The sequence below is a fragment of the Arvicanthis niloticus genome, chromosome 5, assembly GCF_011762505.2.
Source record: "Arvicanthis niloticus isolate mArvNil1 chromosome 5, mArvNil1.pat.X, whole genome shotgun sequence".
NCBI lineage: Eukaryota > Metazoa > Chordata > Mammalia > Rodentia > Muridae > Arvicanthis > Arvicanthis niloticus.
In genome coordinates, this window is record NC_047662.1 from 102159333 (window position 1) to 102175370 (window position 16038).

Below are 16038 nucleotides of genomic sequence, written 5' to 3' on the forward strand. Positions count from 1 at the left end.
TGTCCTTTCTGTTGCTATTGGTGGGATGTTTTTCTGACTTCTAGAGTCTCTGGTCGCTGAGGTCAGAGGTAGAACTAAATCATTAATTTGTTTTATGTTATAATCAATGCCTTAAGAAATTGTTAAGCATTTTAAGACCCCTGGCCCTAAACATTGCTTCTATCTATAACCATCCGGGGAAATTAATAAATAACAATTTAATAATAATAGTAAAAATAGGACAGAAAAGTAAAAATGGTAAAAATAAGACAGTCAGAATGTGTATGGTTAGTACTTAAATACTGTGTATGTATGTATTTTATACACATACATGTTAGTTAGTATATGCTGTTCTGTGTCTTATTGGTTCATTGAAGTAGCTAGAATGAAGAATCCCTGCACTAAGTGTTACAGAAAGCAGAGCAGTGAGCACAGTGAACGTGCATTTGATGAGAGTAGATGGATGGTGGCTGCTGTATCAGTGTGTGAAGGGTAACATTTGGGTAGACTTGAGCCAGATGGGCTTGAGCAGGACCTCAGTGCTGGCAGGAGCTATGATTGACGGGCCTCAGCTGACCATGACCTAGGGTCTGCTCTGGGGGACTCTAAATTTTCTAACTGGTATATTTCAGACCTTAGAATATTGATAATAGCCAGGCATGGTGTCGCACACCTTTAATACCAGTGCTTGGGAAGCAGAAGCAGATGGATCTCTGTGATTTGTGCCCAGCCTGGTCTACAGAGTGGATTTCAGGACAGCCAGCGCTACACAGAAACCCTGTCTCAGAAAAGAAGAATGCTGATAATAGAAATAGCAGTTTTCTCCTTGCTTGATCAAACTTGTTATGAGACGCATACTCTCTGGAGGACGGGGCACTGCATTTACCTTTGCTTAGTTATGAGATGGTTGATGTTCTTCGTCATCTGAGTACAGGACTGCCCAGTATTAGAATGGAGCAGGAACACCCAGCATGCCCTGCTCCCCTACCTCAGACATTCTGGCCATTCACAGGTTGTGAAAGTTTTCTGTTTTGTTTTGTCATGCACATCTTTGTCATCTACTTGTTTGTTTTTTAAAAGTTTATTTTGGAGTTGGACAGAAGGCCCAACAGATAAGAGCACTTAGGCTCTTGCAGTTTGGTTCCGAGCACCCATGAATTCAGAACAAATCAGTACTAATAGATAAAACAAGTATTTGTTTTCTACGTTTGTAGTAGTCAATGTTTCTGTTGTCTTCACCTCATATCAGAATCGGGGCGGGATGCAGTTTTTTTGTTTAGTAGACTGTTAGGGCACAGTGGTGTCTCTTCATGGACTGTTCAGATGATCCAGCCACAATGTTCTTCCTTCTGAAGACACCTGTGTTTGCAAGCTTGGAGTCAAAAACTAAGGGCTTGTTCTCTTTATATCTATTTAAAGTCATCCGTGCTTGGCTCAGGATTTGGAGAGCTGGCTCAATCAAAAATGGTGAACATCTCCAACTCCCAGATTTTGGACAAGTTGAAACCACCAGGTTTGAGCCCATTTCCTGCCACTTCAAGTGCACAGCAGAATGACACTGCAAGCCCCCCAGCCACCACTGCTGCTTGGGACCTCAAGCCCTCGGCACCCCAGCCCTCAGTCCTCAGTCATTTGGGTAAGAGCTGGTTTATTATATTAAGTCATCATCAGAGCGTGTTGTATGTGAACAGTATGGAGGGACTTGTGTGGAGTTTCTGAGAATACATGCAGCTTTGGAAAATTAAGTCAGTGGACTTATTGTGTAGTGTCTGCGTATAATTAACAGAGGACAAGAGCAAAACTATCGCCTGGTGGCTTCTATCTGTAATCCCAGCACTCAGAAGGTGGAGGTGGGAGGATCTCCATACATTTGAGAGAGAGCAACCTAGGGTATAGAATGAGAACTGTTTCGAAAATCAAGCATAAACCATGTGGATAGCTTGTAACATTCCTGTGATCTCAGTTCTTGGTAGGCAAACTGATCTCTGTCAGTTTGAGCTCAGACTGGTCTAGACACTGAGTTCTAGGTTACCCAGGAATATATAGTGAGACCTTGTCAAAAAAATACAAAAAATAAGAAGCAAACAAAAAGCCGTAAGCGATTGAGGCTAGAGAGGTGAATTAGTAGTTAAAAGTCCTGGTTGAGAGTCGGGCGGTGTTGGCACACGCCTTTAATCCCAGCACTTGGGAGGCAGAGGCAGGCGGATTTCTGAGTTCAAGGCCAGCCTGGTCTACAAAGTGAGTTCCAGGACAGCCAGGACTACACAGAGAAACCCTGTCTCGAAAAACAAACACACAAACAAAAAAGTCCTGGTTGATCTTCCAGAGGACCCAGGGTGGAATCCCAGTATCCACATGCTGATGCTCCAGCTGTTTGTAGCTCCTGTTTCAGGTAATGCTGTGCCCTCTCCTGGCCTTGATGGGCACATCCATAGATATGATATATAGATATGCTTGTATGCTAAACACCTATACACATAAAAAATAATAACTGTAGACCAGGATGCCTCTGAATTCATAGAGATCCACCTGCCTCTGCCTCTCACATGCTGGGATTAAAGTCAAAGCGTTACACTTTATTTGTAAAGGGAGCGTGTGTAAACTTGATGTTTTCTAAATAAAATTTCTGCCAGAAACCCCTGTACCATTAAGCTTTCATTTTGCAGGCATTCTCGCGTGAACGCTTGTGTGAGGGAGTGGTGGGGGTTATTTCAATTCTAGAGTTGATGACTACTTGCTTTTGTGCTTAGTATAAATGACAGGCAGATTTCTGTGCTTCATAAAATGACTGCTATACTCAAAAGTAATGCATGGGTGGACCGACCACTCCTTCAGTTCTAGTGGAAGCTGGATTCATTCCTAGGCACCCTTTGCCTGACAGATAGCATAATTACATATTTGATAAAGGAAAACAGATGTTAAGCACAAACCGTGTTTCTGTAGATATTCTAGGCACAGCAAGCCAGTCTTGTTAGTTAAAGTGTTGGCAGCTAACAAACATGCTGGATCCAGCCAGCATTTAAACACACCATTAACAGCCTCTGCTGTTAGCTTTCCCACATAATTAATAAGAAGAGAAGTTTAAAGATAGAAGCATGTTGTTTCTGTGTTCTGTGTGAAGCCTTTTTGACAAATGCCTCATTCCAGGTTGAAACGGGATGTGCTACTTTTATTTTTTCTTTTTAAACAGGGCTTTGTTCCCAGACTGGCTTTTCACTTGCAATGCTCCTGCCTCAGCCTTCTAAAATTCCAAGATTTCAGGCATGCATCCAAACACCCAGATAGTTTGCATTTCTTTCACCTGATTTCCATTCAATACGACCAGAAGTTCTGATTGGCTATTGATCTTGTATTGTGAAATGGCTGGGATGTTCATTCACTACCACTTTGTTTTTCATAGCTCATCTGTGTAATTCCAGTTTTAAAAAAACAGACTGAACATCCTGAGTTCATTGTCCTAAAAGTGAAGGAAGAAACCAGTGTGCATGAACATGCTGTGGCCTCCAAAACTAAATTGTATGACACTGAGACAGATGCTTATGTCTGTATCTTTGATGGTCAAGAACCTTGGGACAGATTGCTTTTCTATATAATACAGCATGCAGGAGAACAGTGGAAAGGGTCACGCTTGTCACGCATTCTCTACAGTTTTGTAACATTTACACATTATAGTTATCAAAATAGCTTTTTAAAGGTGTAGCAAATGGCTAGGGAGATGGTTCAGTTTGTAAAGTGCCTATTGTATTAGGTGGATCATCTGTGTCAAAGCTGGGTACAGTGACACACATTTGTAGTCCTAGCACTGAGGGGAAGACAGTGGAAGCCCTAGAGCTCAGGCCAGCCAAGTGACTTGAGTGTTGAGTTCCTCCAAGTTCAGTGAGAGACCTTGTCTCAACAACAAAAGGTAGACAGTAACTCTGGAAAACTCATTTCTGCTTGTTTTCCTTCTGCATTTATAGACTTCAAATCTCAGCCTGAACCGTCTCCAGTTCTCAGCCAATTGAGCCAGCGACAGCAACACCAGACCCAGGCTGTCAGTGTTCCTCCTCCCGGTTTGGAGTCCTTTCCTTCTCAGGCAAAACTCCGAGAATCAACACCTGGAGATGGTCCTTCTACTGTCAACAGACTTTTGCAGCTTCCTAACATGGCTGTTGAAAATATTGTATCTGCCCACCAACCACAGCCCAAACACATTAAACTCCCTAAGCGCCGGATACCTCCAGCTTCCAAGGTAGGCATTCCATCGTTGAATTGGGAATATGAGTATAAAAACATTGTGACAGTGTCTTCAATCAAAGCTTGAAACGTCAAGCTTAGCATATATTGTGTTGGGAGGATTTGGCATCTTTCAGGTGCTTGGGCTAGTTCTTAGAGTGAATTCATGCTGGGAGCCAGAGCCTCCTTAGTTCAAGTGCAGGCCTGTGAGTGTGATTCAGAGTGATCTTGTTTTTGTGTATGATATCTCGTGGTTGGAGGATGTGTCATTTCCTGACCAGATAGTGCTTTTATCTTTATGTCCCTGAAAGTAGCAGAGTATCTTCATTTACCAACTTTCCTTGCACCTTCCCCAACAACTCGAAAGCCGTTTGTAATATTAATGCAGACCATTCGTCTGTGACCCATTAAGTTCTTTGCTCCGTTTCCCTTATTGTTTAAAAGGTTCTATTTCTCTTTCTTTTCTTTTTCTCATTTGTTTTTGCCAGTGTAGCTCAAGGAAGTTACTTGTTTGAGTCTTTTCTAAGCCTGTGAGGCCTGACGTCCCTGCCTTCTGTCGCTGACGAGCTCTGCTTTCATAGGTCCCCGTGTCTGCAGTGGAAATGCCCGGCTCTGCAGATGTCACAGGGCTGAATGTTCAGTTTGGTGCCCTAGAATTTGGATCAGAGCCATCTCTCTCTGAGTTTGGATCAGCAGCTTCAGCCAGTGAAAATAGTAATCAGATTCCTATCAGCTTGTATCCGAAGTCTTTAAGGTACAAACTCATTTCTTTGGTTGTGATTGAACATAGTCCTTTCTTTGCAAAGCAAAACAAGATGGAGTCAAGAGCTCAGTGAGGACAGCATGGTAGTGGTTTGTGCAGCTCCCAACTGTGTGTAGTTTCCGAGTTTGCTATGGCCCACGCTCGTTTCTCTTGCTCCTTGCTGCCCTCTGACAGACGAAGTGTGTGTCAGAACTGACCTGGGTATTTCACATGATTAGAGTCGTGTCAAGTCTGTGTTTTGTGCCTCTTACCATCTATTAGAGGTTTCCAAGCTCATCCATACTGTGTGTGGGCTTCTGTTGCCAAGCATGTCACTGAGAAGATGTGGCACATAGTTGGTGGACACTTACATCCTCTTCTCTTTTTGCTTGTGGTGGCGCATGCTGCTCTGTTACAGTGTTCCTCATGTGACAACCACCTGGAGTCCCCCAGGTCTTCACAGTAGCAGCACCACTTACACCCCCGGCAATCAAGGAAATACCCGAAAGAGGCAATGCCTGATAGACTGTAGTGCACCTTTGTGGTTGATGCCACTTTAGTTTAGAATATAATACTGCACTGATTCTGTGTTTTCACTGAAGCTGTCAGATGACCGCAGCATGTGTCTGATCCTGTGTATGTCCTCTTTACAGTGAGCCCCTGAATGCCTCTTTCCCCATGACCAGTGCTGTACAGAGCTCCACCTACACAACCTCAGTCGTTACCTCCTCCACTCTGACCAGCTCGGCCTTGAGCTCCACTAGCCCAGTAACAACTTCTTCCTCTTACGACCAGAGTTCTGTGCATACCAGGATTGCATACCAAAGCTCTGCAAGCCCACCAGACTCAGCTCCAGGCTCTGTTGCTGTAAGTGGGTTTTTGGGTTTTTTTGCTTAGGCTATGCTCCTTCGAAATTAGCAAACAGTTTGGCAAATTATGCTTTAAATTGTAGTTTATTTATTAGTGTGTTGGGGGTGTTTATGTTTTTATCTGTGTTGCATACTTGTGGAAGCAAGAGGACGACTTACAGGAGTTATTCTCCTTTTATCTCATGTGTCCAGGTATCTAACGCAGGGCGTTAGTCTTGCTGGGAGCTGGTGCCTTTGCTCACAGGGCCTTCTTGCTGGCCCACCGTAGTGCTTCAGGAAACAGTTTGATTGACACAACAAAATAATAACAGTACCTTAGGTGCTGGCTTTTGATGAGGCCTACAGTTACAAACATGAACCCTCTCCTGTGGGACAGTCCTCAAACCCTGTCAGAAAGCATTGGTCACCCTCATAACTGGCTTGTCATGATTAACCAGTAGGCTGAATGTTGCATACAAGGTTCACAGCTGAGTACGACTGTTAATGGTTGTTCTCTCCCAATACCTTGAGGGCTAGCCAGTAGTATTGAGCCATTACTCAATACCTTGAGTAACCCTACTACTACCCTAGAAGTAGGCTTTTCTAGCCCAGTCCACTTGATGTCTGTCATGTGGAGCTGTAACAGTAAAGTCTTAGAATTAGCTCTGATGAGATCCATCAGCAGTAATGAAGATTGTATTGTGTTGGGGACCTTCTTGGTCAAGGACTATAGGATGAGGTATTCAGCTTCCAGTACTTTTTTGTTTACTAACTTACTGCTTCTGAGAATAGCTTGGTCCACGCATTCTGGCTGTGTCTATTCAGTCTCGAGGACCATTTTGTTGGAGTTTGAGAGAAAAGCAACAGGACAAAGTATAAATGTTGTCAGCTGTTGGGAGGAGGCTGGTGGAAAGGAGAGAGGGTGGGGCATAGGTTTTGGGAGATTGGCTGCAGCTGTAGACAGGAGCCTCTAGAGAAGTGCATGGAGGCCCACCTAGCACATCAGGCTAGGTGTGGTGGATCCCCTAAAACTGTAGGTATATACTGAGCCACCATGTGGGTACTGGGAATCAAATTCAGATCCTCTGGAAGAGCAGCTGAGCCTTTTCTGCTCTACCATCTCTCCTGTCCTCCCCCGACATTTCTTAATATAAAAGGAATGTCAGCTTCTTTTCTTGCTGCTGCCCCTGCCTGGGGATGCTGTCTTGAGTGTACTGCCAGGTGTGCATCTCTGTGTGTCCTCCTCAGTCTGTGGAGGCAGGCATCAGTCTGTAAAGATCCCTGTTTTAGTCCACCATGGTGTCTCAGGTATGTTCACACCAGCTGCGTTAGGTTCTTTATTGTGTGGACAGCATAGTCAGAACTTACTTTGTGCTGTCAACTTCCAGAGAGCCGAGTCTGAAGAGCAAATCTTAGTTTTCATAGAAACATTTCTCAAAGTTTGATGGCTCCTGCTATGGAAGTTGCTTTTTCTATAATATACATATACATATATGTACATACACACACATTAGGTTATTTAGAATTTGCATCTATATTTTAGAATTATATATTATTATTTGCATTACAGAATTTGCACGAAAAATGGAGAGGGTCATACAATTTCATTATATTGGGACTTCATCTTTTTTTATATGATTTAACAACGTGGTAATTGTTTTAGACAGACTTTTAACCTCTTGTACGTTTCTTTCCCAATTTCTCTGGTTTTCTAAATGCCTACTTCTTGTGATCTATTAAAGCTAGTTGTATTGCCTCTCGTTTATTTTCATATTTTTTTATTTTAAAACAAAACAAAAGAATGAAAGAGATACAGGCTATAGAGGTGGCTGTGTGTTTAGAGCCCATTCTGTACCCGCCTCAGGCAGCTCACAACCACCTCTAACTCCGAGACCATCTTCCAACTTTAGCTGGTACCTGAGTGACATACATTCACATGGTATATACATAAGATAAAGTAAAATCTTTGAAAAAGATGGGATGATTGCTTCTTTGTTAATCTGTCTCGTGCAATCCAGTTGGGTTGTTGCAGTCCCAATTGAGAGTCACCCTGGTGTTTGTCTGCATGTCTACATGTTAACTATTTATCTTTGTTCTTTGTAGAACGGACATGGTGGTGGTCGAAGTCAGCACACAGTAGACAGTAAGTGTTTATTCTTGTTATGGCTGGTGGAGTCCAGACAGAAATGTGGCTAATGTAATACAGAAAGCCCAAGTTGATTGGTGGTTAATGCTCCAGAATCAGTACTTGCATGGTTCCCTTGGAAACCACTGGTTCCTTTTTGAGGTCTCACTCATCGCTCTGGCTGGCCTGGAGCTTGTATGTAGACCATGCCAACCTGGAACTTGTGAAAGCTGTGCTTGCCTCTGTCTCCCGAGTTCCAGGATCAAGAATGCATGCTACTACACCCCGCCCCAAAACTACCTTTTCTGATAAGTAGTTGTATCCACTCCACCACAGGCTCACCTGGGAATCCCAGAGTGCAGCTGACGGGCTTTTCTCTAGCCACTCTCACTCTCCCTTCCTGTTCTTCCTCAAGAGAATATCTCTGTGGACCCTTTTATAAAGTCATCCATGAGTCATGGAGGTACCTTTTGGGCCCTGAATTTGGGGTGGAGTCCTTCATGGGAATCTTCGTCCAGTTTCTTTAAAGAACCAGTTTCATTCTCAGAGTCATATGTTTGAAGACTTAAACCGTTTGGTGTTCTTGGTTTTTGTTGTTGGTTTTGTTTTGTTTTGTTTTTTTCCTGAGACAGGGTTTCTCTGTATGGCCTTGGCTGCCTGGAATTTGCTCTGTAGATCAGGCTGGCCTTGAACTCAGAGATCTGCCTGCCTCTGCTGCTGAGCGCTGGGATTAAAGACTAAAGAAATACACCACCACCACCTGGCTAAATAGTCATTCTTCTTACACAACAACAACAAAAACCCAGTCCATTATTAGTTCTGTTCTAAATTTATGAATTAATCAACATTAACCTAGTAATCTTCTCCACATTCCTGTCAGATTGATTGAGGCTGAAATGGTGTCAGCCAAACCCAACTGCAAAAACATTCTATCTAGCCCCTTCCTCCATTACCCACACCGGATAGAATCCTTGCTGTCCTTCCACACAGCCCTGATCCTAGTGTCAGTGTCCACCCCGTCCTTCTACTTAGTGTCGTTGACATCTTCCCTCTCACAAAGACGCAGTAAAATGCCCACTATGCCATTTATACCCTCCAAAATTTGTCACTTCGTGGTCTCTTCTCTAACTGAGTTCCCATGCCACATTATAGCAGCACCCATGGCTGTAATAGCCCTACTTAATTTATTTTACATACACGTAATTTCTGCCACCACACTGTCTTGCTAGCAGCAAGCAGTATTAAAATATTTAATATTAGTTCAATCAGTGGAGTGCGTACCCAGCATACATACAGCTCTGAGTTCTATCTCCAGGACTACAAACAAACAGATATACTGGTAGAAGCCTTTAATCGTAGCATTTGGAAGGCAGGAGAATCAGAATTTCATGGTTCTTACTGACTACATAGTGAATTGAGACCCTGTGTCTAAAAGAAAGAAAGAAAGAAAAAAAAAAAAAAAAAGACTAAACAACACCCTTCCTCCAAAAAGGGCAAAAAGACTAATGGGATGGTGGTCCATAGTTCAGCTCCAGCTTTCAGGAGCTCAGAGCCATCCTCCATTACCTAGAGTTCAAGGTTGGCCTGTGGCTACATGAAGCTCTTGTTTCAGAAAAAGTGAGTGGACCAAACTGCAGGCTCTACTCCCTGCCTGCTTTCAGCTCTGGACGCACAGGGATATCTGTCTGTAGGAGAGAGAGCAGGTCCTCTCTTCTGCCTGGAAAAGGCAGTGATGTTTCCAAGCACATATCTGATTTGTATGTGTGGATGGTAATGGTGCTACTGAGTCTTTTCCAAAGACTGTGTCCACGTCATCCCTGAAACAAAAACTAAGAAAGTTCCCACTGTGCCGGTGCAAGTTCCTGTTGGTGTGAATTCTTCCTGCAGAGTTGAGATGAACAGACCTTTCCACATTTGCCCTCGGGTGTCCATGTACACTGCTTGGCACCTATGCCTTCACTGGTGCCCAGTGGTTGGAAGTGCCCGGGGGAGGTCTTGCACATCTGCCCTTCACTCCCTCGTGCCATGCTTTTGAAAGGAAATTTGTCTCACTATGTATGCATCAAATTTTGCCCAGCTTTTCTGGGTGTTTATGTCAAGCTTCTGGAAATAGGAAAAATATATCTGCGCCAAGACAATTTAAAGGTGTCATTTTCTGTTCTTTGTCCAGACCTATCACATCTGGTTCTGTAGTCCTATCTGCAAGAAATAGAGCTGTTTGATGACATGCTTGTACGATGTTGTAGAAAACCTCACACTGTACATCATAACTGCATGTGGCTAGGTACTGCATGTGTCTCCATACTATGCTTCTGGAGCTAAAGAGATACATGTCTTACAGCTACTTCATCTACTCCAGCTCCAAAGAAGACAGACCCCTCTGCCCTCCCATCTGTGAGCTCCCTACCCAGCCCCGCCTCCTGCACTGCACTTCTGCCCTCTTCGTCCCAGCACACTGCCACTTTGCCCTCCTTGACCCCGTCTGGTGACCTGTCCAGCAGCCCTCTTTCTCAGATCAGCAGGTATGTGTGTCACAGTGAGAAAAGGAATGGATGCAGACTTGTGGGCTCCTCTTAAGGCTCGTGTCACCTCTGATGGGGTGGTCATATCCCAAAGTCACTAGGACCTTGGCTACTTCTAATGTTTCTGCTGGTAGAATCTCAGGTCTCCTGGGGAAGCACAGGTTCACAGGCACATACTTAATGCCTGTCCTGTTCTCGTTTCTTAGCCTACCCCCTCTAATGTGGAGTAACAATGGTTGATAAGTATCTGACTTAGGTTTGTCCTGATTCCAGAGATAAATTATTGGAATAGGGTACAAGAAAAGGAGTTAGCTAGTCACCCAGACCTTCTGGGTAGAGTTCTTGATCTATTTAGTTCAGAGCAGAAATGTTTGGTTAGAGCTTAGAATCTGATGGAATTCAAGCTCGACTTGACTATAAAAGGTTATAATTTATTGAAGCCAGGATGTATTGGGTATGTCATAGTGAATCACCCTGTAGGTCATTTCTGACCATCCGGACTTTGTCACAGGATTCTATGGGCATAAAGTCTGATATCCAGGCATCTTCAGGGATAGGATTGATTTTGATTATAGCCTGTCAAACCAGGTAGGTATTGCTTCTGTGGATAAGCACACTTGTTTGGACATGTGGTCTTCTGTTTTATCCTGTAGCTCCCTTTCTGGCCACCAGAACAGTTTGTCCTCTGCACATACAACACGTTCCACAAGCACGCCACATACCGTAAGTGCCCACCCCTTCTGCTCAGTATACCCAGACCTTCCTTCCCATGGTTAAGGGGAAATTGATTGATCCAGAGTCTCAAGGTTGGCTTCCTTAGAACCCTGTGCTTTTTCTTGAGATCAGGCCTGTGTGCTTGATCTCAAGGACTTGGAGAGTGCTCTTTTCATTATAGGACACATCTGGGCAGCAGGAAGTTTGTTTCTTGGTCTTTTTTTACTTGACACTTTGTTGCCAACAGATTGTTTCTAATTCCTGTCTACAGATATCTTTAATTGTCCTGCCTCTTGGCCTAAAAGATATAACTAAGTTGCATCCTATTGTGCTACTGTCATGGGGGGGCTTTGCTAGTGGTTGTGAGTAGATGTCCACTTTAATCAGCCGTCATACTATCTTCCTAAGATTAGAGATGGACTGTTTGAGGGAAGAAGTTTTTACAAAGTCAGGAAGTCCAGGCCAGGAGAGTTTCCAGGGGACGTATCAACTACGGGATGCTCTGAATTCATCTCCTCCAAACGTGTAAATGCACATGCATATATTTTTCATGTGAATGAGTGTCTGCCCACATTTGTATGGGTACCATGTATGTGTCTGTTACCCACAGAGGTCAGGAAGAGTGTTTCAGATTCCCTGGATTTAAAGCTCTAGAGAATTATGAAACACCAAGTATATGCTGGGGACCAAACCTAGGTCAGCAAGAGCAGCCTGTGGTTTTAATCACTACCCCATCTTCCCAGCACCATTGTGGTTTATATGTGTGCATCCCTGTCTGAAGAACAAGTACCCTTATGTGTTGACTGCTCGGTTGGATTGTCTGAGACAGTCTCACTGTCCTGATGGCTGGATCTGGCCTTTCTGCTAAATACAGTGATTCCTAAGACAGAGTGGCTTCCTCAACTTATTATAGTCACCAAATACTGGCATTGGCCACTGCCTGTCTGTTCAACCATAGGACCATCATTCTGACTCTTCTAGCTCCATCTTCCTTGCAGTCAAACCCACATGTCTTGGCTTTTGTTTTGCCAGCATGCCAGCGTGGAGAGCACCGTGTCCTCAGCTGCCTTCTCAACAGCAGCAACCTCTGCTCCAAGTGCCCCATCCTCAGGGGTTGTCCTGCCTGGGAGCATGAGCACTGTGAGCAGCCTATGCCTGGGTGGGACCACTGTGAGCGTACCTAGCAGCAGTACCAGGGCCACAGCCTTGGTGACCTCAGGTATGTACCCCAAGCCTCTTACAACCCCCTCAATAGTGAACTTCCAGATCTGTACCTCCACCCTTAATCAGCCAAGGAGCCTCATTGAGAAAAGAGTGATCCATTGTGTTTGTTTTATTTTCTCTTTGTAGGCAAAGCACCCCCAAACCTGCCTCAAGGGGTGCCTCCCCTGCTACACAATCAGTACCTCGTGGGCCCTGGAGGGCTGCTTCCTGCTTATCCGGTGAGTAGGACTGACACCTGGTTGGTTGGCTTAGGGGCTGGCACCAGGCAGGCCCACCTGGTGAGAGTGGTTGTGAGTTATGCCAGGGCTGCTGTCTCTGACCAGCTCATACCTGATGGATCCTTCTCCTTCGAGATTCTCCTTAGGCAGGATCTTTTCCTGTAACATCTGAGCCAAGTCCCATTCTTGAGTCGGTCTGCTTTTGCTCCCTCTGTGTCTTTGGTGTATGGTCCCTAATGTGTCCACTGATTCTCCTGTAGATCTACGGTTACGATGAGCTCCAGATGCTGCAGTCACGACTGCCGATGGTGAGTGACAGATGACGTAGTGAGGGCCTGGGCAGTGGAGACTCAGAGGCTCCTTGCTTGACAGCCTGTGCTTGGCCTTCAGAACCCTCAACCATGGATCTCCCCCACACCACTTCTGAGACACTGTGTGTCCAGTGGTGATATGCTTAGTTGGCCATTGTCTTGGAAGATAAGGGTCATTGCTCATCCCTGGGGAATGTGGGACTCTGGGACCATGAGCACTCACTGTAACAAGTGCCCCATGCCAAATGCATTGCTTTATTTCCTGCCCCATTAAAAACAACAAAAAAACAACCAAAAACTAAACAGCTGAACATGGAGCTAATCCCAGCGTTCGAGAGACTTAAGTTTGAGTTCAAGACCAGCCTAGGCTATATTCTGAGGTCCTAGCTGAAACAAACCTGTCATACAATTTAAGACTTTCCAGTTGTGCCTGGAAATGTTCTACTGTCTTCATCTCACGCTTGGGCGTATGGCTGCATTCACGAGGGCAGCATCCCTGCTCTACCCTAGGAGGAGGAGGGGCATATGTTGGCTGACTTTATAAAGTATCATCTGGGTCTAGCTTTTGCCTTTATTTACAGGAATGCTGGCCCTGGTGCTGCTATCTCACCTCAGCCACAGCTGTCTGTATTTTGACCCTGGGTCTGGGGATAAAGTAATGGGTCTTGTGGGCAAGCCAGTGTGAGCAGCAGGGAAGCAGGGGGCAGGCCTGCTCCTCGTGAGCAGCATTGTCCTCTAGGTAGACAGTCTCAGCCTGATACTTCCTAGGGAATCCGTCATTGGCAGACACAGAATGTGCTCTTTTATGTTCTCAGAGGAAGGGACTGCCAGGCAAAGGCCGCCTGCACTTGCTACAGTGCCCAGCCCTCTCTACACTCTCCTGCGCTGTGTGGCCTGTCTTCTGCCGAGCTGCCCATAGTGTACAGCTGCAGGCAGCAAGTGCCTCCACTGCATCTGCTGGAGTGGAGTCCTTTCAGAGTGAGAGGCTGCCTGAGGGCCTGCTGAGTCTAACAGGATGTAGAAGAGAAGAGCCCCTGGGTAAAATCCAAGGCAGCCTGAAGTGACACACACAGCTGGACTCATCTTAGGGGCTTTCTTGCTTCTCCACCCACACCCATGAGTCTGTTTCCTTGAATCTTCTATGGGTACAAGTTTGGCTAGGATTTCTGTAGATGCACCATGTATGCCTGATGACCACAGGGCAGAAGACATCATATCCCTGGAACTGAAGTTACACAGTTGTAAGCCACCACATAGGTTACTGGAAGAGCATCCAGTTTTCTCAACCACTGAGCCATCTCTCCAGCCCCTCCTTTTTCCGTTTTAAACGTGGTATCTTACAGGACATCTCCAGTGAGTCCACAGTGGAAACAAGCTTCACAGTTTTTCCTGGGTTATGTTTATCCTTCCTTTGGATTTCCTCATCTGCGAAGGGCCCCCTTCTGGGCCTCATTCCTACCAGTCTCCTTTGTCTCCAGCTCTTCCTGCAAACTCCTTGTCATTTGTGCCTCTTAGAATTCTGGCTGAGGATTCCATGGTTTCCTGGAGTTTGCCCAGACTTGCAGCCTAAGGGATATGAGTGCCATTTCCACCTGATATGTTCTTGTCTTGTTGTGGTGGTGAGTGCCAGGGCGGGCCTTCTTCATCAGAGTGCAGCTTCTGTGGCCTGTGTTTGCACTCTTGCACCTGCCATTCTCCCCTGCCATTTAGCTCTGTTGCTGGAGCTAAATGAGTTGGCAGAGGCTAGACTACTTAGGGCCTAGACTCGTGGTCTTAAGTGTACCTAGCACTGCTCTCTGCTCTTCTGAGTCTCCTAGGCTTGGTCTCTCTTACCTTTCCCGTGACTGTTCCTTTTGTCTCTCACACAGAAAGGACCAGTAAGGTTGGTTTGGCCTGTAGCATTTACCAAGTCTCTGTATGTGCTGTGAAGAGTTGTGATTGGCTGCCTGTGGTTCAGGCATTAAGGTTCGGCAGTCTGCCCACATGTCAGCTAAAGCAGAGGCTCTGAGCTGCACACACCCAGGGTACTGTCATCTGTGCAGCTCTCTGGATGGCTGCCTGTTCTGGGAGTATGCCATCACCCAGAGTGTGCATACGTATTCTGCCAGCTGGATCTGCTCTCTGTGAGGGTGGGATGAGACCATTGCTCAGTGAGTCTCCTTGGTCTTTCCTAGGATTACTATGGAATTCCCTTTGCAGCACCCACAGCCCTTGCCAGCCGAGATGGGAATCTAGCTAATAATCCATATTCAGGTTAGTTGGCTCAGTGGGCAAGAGTTGGGGAGGTGATGGGCTGGCCTGTCTAGCCATAGGAGGCCAGAAGGTGGATGAGGAGGGCTGAGGCAGTCTTTGAAGGTGTGAGTACTTGAGCTGGCATTTTGACCTATTCCTGTTTATAACAGCTAGCCTGGCCTTTCCCCTGATAATACAAGGGTCAGTGTTCTTCTAGGTGATGTCACAAAATTTGGCCGAGGAGACTCTGCATCCCCTGCACCTCCAACAACACCAGCTCAGGCACAGCAGAGCCAATCTCAGACCCACCACACAGCCCAGCAGCCCTTTTTGAATCCTGCTCTGCCACCTGGCTACAGCTATACCGGCCTCCCCTACTACACAGGCGTGCCCAGTGCCTTCCAGTATGGGCCCACTATGTTTGTGAGTATTTCTGCAGATCATTTCCTGGGCTGTGGTTTCCTCAAAGCTTGAAACTTCGGGCATGTTTTCCAGCATCTGTCAGCAATAGATGAGGGTAGGCACAAGCCCATTTAGTTACATGTAGCCTTGGAAGATTGTTCAGGGTCAGAGGTCATTCCTCAGCTCCTTTACATTCACCATGGATTGCACTTAGGAATGAATCTACTGGTTCTCTCGGTTCTTAGTTTTGCCCAATGCTTAAGCGGAGGCTGATCTCCTCTTTGCCTTATTCTTACACTCAAACCTCCCCTGTTTGTCCAACCAGGTCCCTCCAACCTCAGCGAAGCAGCACGGTGTGACCCTCAGCACTCCCCCGGCCCCTTTCCAGCAGGCCAGTGGCTATGGGCAGCACACTTACAGCACAGGTAAGGACCACACCGCACCCAGTACTGGGGCACATGCTGGGACAGACCTGCTTAGCCCACACATGCCTCTTGTGCCCTGCC

General features: G+C 45.7%; 1 protein-coding gene and 1 non-coding gene across 4 annotated transcripts in view; both read left to right on the forward strand.

The window, feature by feature from the left end:
• Ubap2 (ubiquitin associated protein 2) overlaps positions 1-16038 on the forward strand; it is an 82854-nt gene that overhangs the window by 65289 nt on the left and 1527 nt on the right. For all 3 annotated transcript variants that reach the window (XM_076935161.1, XM_034502435.2, XM_076935162.1), the window contains 13 exons: positions 1399-1615; positions 3939-4210; positions 4776-4948; positions 5590-5803; positions 7888-7927; positions 10251-10431; positions 11085-11154; positions 12178-12364; positions 12496-12587; positions 12848-12895; positions 15073-15151; positions 15348-15553; positions 15858-15957. In XM_076935161.1, coding sequence (XP_076791276.1) covers positions 1399-1615; positions 3939-4210; positions 4776-4948; positions 5590-5803; positions 7888-7927; positions 10251-10431; positions 11085-11154; positions 12178-12364; positions 12496-12587; positions 12848-12895; positions 15073-15151; positions 15348-15553; positions 15858-15957 — 1879 coding nt within the window. The remainder of the gene's footprint in view (positions 1-1398; positions 1616-3938; positions 4211-4775; positions 4949-5589; positions 5804-7887; positions 7928-10250; positions 10432-11084; positions 11155-12177; positions 12365-12495; positions 12588-12847; positions 12896-15072; positions 15152-15347; positions 15554-15857; positions 15958-16038) is intronic.
• Positions 9627-9706, forward strand: LOC117709752 (small nucleolar RNA SNORD121A). The gene has a single exon (XR_004606977.1). It is a non-coding gene; the product is annotated as a small nucleolar RNA SNORD121A (small nucleolar RNA).